The 5,484-nt window shown below is 45.6% G+C and overlaps 1 protein-coding gene across 1 annotated transcript; it reads right to left on the bottom strand.

Moving 5' to 3' along the window:
• LOC308284772 (extracellular calcium-sensing receptor-like) lies at nucleotides 1–4,360 on the bottom strand (the record flags this gene model as incomplete). Its single annotated transcript, XM_080725499.1, has 6 exons — nucleotides 1–914; nucleotides 997–1,120; nucleotides 1,210–1,437; nucleotides 2,436–2,711; nucleotides 3,525–3,731; nucleotides 4,109–4,360. 6 exons carry the CDS (start codon nucleotides 4,358–4,360, stop codon nucleotides 1–3), a joined length of 2,001 nt encoding a protein of 666 aa, XP_080581625.1.
• Between the last annotated feature and the right edge of the window lie 1,124 nt (nucleotides 4,361–5,484).

Raw genomic sequence — 5,484 nt, forward strand, 5'->3', positions numbered from 1 at the left:
CTATGTCTTGGTGGCACCGCGACCCATGATGGACTTCTTGGTGTTTCTCTCGGGTTTCAAAAGCATAATATAACACTTTGGTCCAAACAGCGCCACCAAAAGGCCAAAACTAGATGCTAAAATGGCAAACACCTCCACTACATCTGCATATTTGCCTGGAGAGCTGACATATGCTGGGATGAAGGCTATCCACACGGCACAGAAGATCAACATGCTGAAAGTGATCAACTTGGCTTCATTGAAGTTGTCTGGAAGATTCCTTGCCATGAATGCTAAGAGGAAGCTAAGGAGTGCCAGTAAACCAATATAACCCAGTAACACTGCAAAACCAACTGTTGATCCCACATCACACTCATAGACTATCTTATCATTGTGGTATTGAGTGTTTTTATAAGGAGTTGGTGAGGCAGAGATAAGCCAGACTAAACAGATTAGAGCCTGAATGGAAGTAAGAACCAGAACGATTCCTCTCTGCTGCTTGGCACCAAACCACCTCATAATGTCTGCTCCTCCAGGCTTGGAGGCTTTGAACACGGCCAACACCACCATAGTCTTTACCAATATGCAAGCCGCACTCAGCGCAAAGCTAATCCCAAACACTGCGTGTCTCAGCTGGCAGGTCCACATTCTGGGACGACCAATGAACAGAAGAGAACACAGGAAACATAGTTTGAGTGACAGCAACAGTTGGAAGCTGAGTTCTGAGTTGTTGGCGCGCACCATGGGCGTGTCTCTGTGATAGATGAAGATTCCCAGCACAACGGCACAGATAAGCGTGCCGAGCAATGAGATGGCTGTCAAGGTGATGCCCAGAGCCTCGTGGTAGGAGAGGAACTCCATGCTCTTAGGGACACAGTGGTCACCCTGAGGACTGGACCAGAAGTCCTCTGGACAGCTGGCGCACTCTGTGGAGTCTGATAAAGAAGCGAAGATTAAAGGGACAGACACGTTTAAAGATAAACTACATAGCTACAATGCTACATACTGTAAGCCTACCAGTCTCATTGCTGATCTCTCCCTCGGAACAAGCAATGCAGTCAAAGCAGCAGACAGGTTCTCCTTTCCTTCTGGCCACACGGGTCCCAGGAGAGCAGCTCTCACTGCACACTGACGGAGGAGGCTGCAGAGGAAACAAATCAATCTCAGTCCGAACTAAACTGCATTCTAAACGTGATCTCGACATTAGCCATTTTAGAAAGACAAAGTGACCTTTGTAGATTCAAGGTTCCAGAAGATTTTGTCTTCGTCGAGGACGAGTTCTTCATCTCCGGAGGCGGACTTCTTGACCACACCCACATTGTGAACCTTTGTGCTTCCATCGGGGAGCCACACCCAGTTCAACACATCATAGATTGGTAAAGCGTCACCTTTCTCATCAAATGATACACCATCACCATTTGAGGTGGTGAAGTTCACCTTTTCCAGGTAATATAAAAGCTAGGAATGGTGAGTAGAATTAGGAAGATTGAGACTAAACATAAATGAAAGCAACAACAACTGCAACATGACTTCTTCCATGTCTATAAAAGAGGCCTTAAATCATCTGGCCATAAGGAAAAAAGCATGGCATTGACTTTATTCAGAGTAGTATCTCCACATAAGTGTCTATGCAATTATGCTACTGCTCCGGTAACATGCCATTAGGTCGAACACCCTTTAGATCGACCACCAAACTCTAACCCAAACCCTAATCCTAACCTCAGTAAAACTATGCCTAACTCTAACCCTAACCCTAAACTTAACCTCGGTAAACGTGACACGGGTGATTATCTAACCTGCCGATGCTTGCGGGTGATTATCTAACCTGCCGACGCTGTTCGACCCAACGGGAGTTCGACCTATGGGGCAGTCCCCACTGCTCAGTGGGAACTAACATAATTATATTTATTATCTTTCTAAATTAACATTAAAGGTAGGGCAGTGATCTTTTTGTTAAATGGTTAAAGCACTATATTCTGATAGTTATCATTGCTATAGAGTGTTTGTTCAGTAACAGAAGTCTCCCTGTCTCTCCTGCTCTTTAATTTTGCTTTTTATTTTTTCAGGTACAGTAGGTGACAACATGTCATCAGCTAATATTTTGTTGTGTTCCAGTTCCAATTGTGTCTACTCATTTCTTTGTGTCATCACTTCCAATTTCACTTGTTTAATCTGTATCCTGACTGAGTTCTCGATCATGATTGGATACAACTGGTATACTGATGTGGAAATGCATTTTCGGTTTAGCCGGAGAGAGATGCAGACTCCTGTTACTAAACAAATGGCTATATCAGTGAGTAATATCAGAATATAGAGCTACAGTATTTAACACTGTTACTGAACAAACACTCAATGAGCAACGAGTATCATCAGAATATAGAGCTTGTTAACACTTCTCGTGACCAACACTTCACTTACCCTACATTTAACAGGTTAACTGTGAGATATTATCCCACCTGCCATGGCTGTATTGTCTGCAAACTGGCACAGCTGTGCCCAGTGAAAGGCCCTCTTCCTGGCACACATTGCAACATGTCATGGAGGGCATGGGCCAGGGCATACATAGCCTTGTACACATTATACTCTCCCCTCAGGTCAGACACATCCAACAGTTCTGTTTCTGCTGTTGCCAGGTCCTCTTGTCCAGAACACACCCTTCCACCAGCATCCACCCACTCTGACGGAAGGGGTGCAAACTTACACTGAAATGTGTGCTCCCAAAACTGCCTCACCTGAAGAAACACAAGATATAGTCAGGGCGAAACAAATAAATAAATAGTAGATGATGTGGTCGGGTGGCGCAGTGGCAAAGTCCCTGCCCACCACCACCGTGGTGCAACCGGCTACTGTATGTGCGAACACAATTGGCCAGTGTTCCGGGGGAGGTCATTCCTCCATTCCTAAACACTGCCATTCCTTGAGACGCTCCGTCTCAAGCGGACTTGAGCCTTGTGAGACACTGTTGAGCAGGGACATGCTGGGCCCCTGATTCAGCCCGGGAAAAAGAGTTGGAGAGGCCCTCATTGCGCCCTATAGAGAGAGATCTCTCTCTATTGCGCTGCTGCTACTCAAAGATTTGCCATTTCAGATCATGACAAGTGACAAGCCAGTGGGCCAATTACATGAGTTATATTTCGTCGTTGTCGGGTGGAAACCGTGTATGTCCAAAACCGTTTGTTTTGTATTTATCATTTTAAAAATGATTTAAACTAGTGAAAACAGCCGATCTACAAGCACACAACGCCTCGCGGTCCGCCGGGAATGAACCGGCCGTTCGGGAGTTGTCCCGCTTTTCCCAATGGCCAGCACGTCCCTGCTGTTGAGCGAGCTAAAGCGAGCGAGTTGCCATGTTGAGCGTTGCTAAGTCTTGAGCCGACTTAGCTCCGTAAGAAGTTGTAAACCAGGGGGCCAGAATAAGTCGGCGCCTCCGCGCGGTCCAAGTGACTCACCACCATTTCGAATAATGGAAGTCAATCAATCTTCGGAATGCCATTGTGCAGGAACGGAAAGGTGTAACCGTTCGGGGGAGGGAAGAAAAGACATACTATGGTATTTCCGTGGACGCTGTCTGGATCGTCGTCGGGATGTATATTCAACAGGAAGTCCCTGAGACCCGGTATGTCCCCGTGGTGGATGTCCACACCCAGGGTGCCTCTCAGGTGAGGCATGTAGCGAGGAGAGGGGAGAATGGGATCCGTTGTCCAGCCCACGCCAGCCAACCACTGCAGGCCTGTCACATTCTGCGTCACCACCTGTTGATATGGGTCAAAGACGTGTAAGGTTTCCTGGCTATCAAAACATGTGCAGTTGACTCCGAATGACATGTTGACACCTCGGAAGCTGAATAACAAATATTTCTGCACAAATATTTCTGGGTCAAAAGAAGGGTACGAGTTGACTTATTATTTAGACATATTTACACTTTTACAGTTGTTTATATATATATATATATATATATATAGAGAGAGAGAGGGAGAGGGAGAGGGAGAGACAGACAGACAGACAGACAGACAGACAGACAGACAGACAGACAGACAGACACATTTTTCTTTTTTTGCCAGTGCTATTTTCAGCAAAAGCTTTCTCCACAATACGGACACTCGAGTGGTTAAATGAACATAGCACAAACCTCCTCCATCAGATTGACCATGTAGCTCCCATATGCAAAGGCGATGACCACGTGAGACGTGGACGTCTTCATCACGGTGACAATCCTCTGTATCTCAGCCGGGTCGTGGTCCCAGGGCAGAACCTCGGAGTAGGCCAGACAGGCCAGACCAGACTGCAGGGTCAACTCCGACTGGAAGTTCTGGGCTGCGTCGCGACAATAGGCATTATCACAGAACACCAGTCCTACCCAGTTCCACTGGAACCGCCTCATTATCTGGAAGATGGCTTTCACCTGGATGAAGAGCAGCGGTGGAAAAAAAGTACTCAAATGTTTTCCGCAGTAAACATAGTACGAATCAAAGTACTAGTAAGACGCCTCAGGGCGACATGGGACCTCTAGACTAGAGCAAGGTCGCGCCAATTCTTGGCCATCTGGCCAGTGATGTATATCAGACCAGTTACCCATATATGGAGACCCCTGGTACCCATATATGGAAATCCATGTACTGTATGGTAACATAGCTTTCATGCATATACATTGAGATCCCTGTCTGAACCAGCCACACAGATATGGGCTGTCTTCCTCCATATATGGGCATTCCCATATGAAGTCCTGTTGTTAGATAAGGGCTTAATATTGATGACATCAGGGATATCCATGTATGGGCATAAAAGGAATTTTGCTAGAGTGGTTCCCATGACATCACAGCATACAATCCCTTTTATGCCCATACATGGAGATCCCTATCTGAACCAGCCACACGGATATGGGCCATGTCTTGGCCATCTGGCCAGTGATGTACAGTATATAGATGACAACAGGGATCTTCATATATGGGCATAAAAGGGATTCTGGGGAATACCCATATATGGACTTTTACACCTCTGATGTCACAGTGATGTATCAGGGGAACCACAGTGTCAGGCGTGACGCACAGACAGAGATACGACAAGATACGACAAGCTGTGCCAGTTTTCATAGTAAACTTGCTAATACTTGCCTCTGATGTGTAGTGTAGTGTACCTGTAAAAGTACTGAACATTGGATATACTCCAGTAGAGTAAAATGTATTGAAAAGTTATACATAAAAAGTACAATACTTGAGTAAATGTAGCCTACTTAGTTACTTTCCACCACTGATAAAGAGTGGAGTGCTAATAAGTGCTTAAACATAAAGTAGTGAATTCAAATACAGTGGTGGAGTACTTCTTCCACCTCTGTTTACATGATGGCAAATCCAGGAATCTCCCTCTCATATTTCAATATGTGAAAATGTCTAATGATCGTCTTTGATTCGATGCTTGTCAACAAAGACCTCCTCCAGCAGTAACACTTTTCACTTTGAGTACAAAATTACCGAATGTGTACAAGTCATGGTGCTTTCTTGTGGTTTA

The sequence above is a fragment of the Nannobrachium achirus genome (genome assembly GCF_963921795.1).
Source record: "Nannobrachium achirus genome assembly, chromosome: 5".
Classification (NCBI taxonomy): domain Eukaryota; kingdom Metazoa; phylum Chordata; class Actinopteri; order Myctophiformes; family Myctophidae; genus Nannobrachium; species Nannobrachium achirus.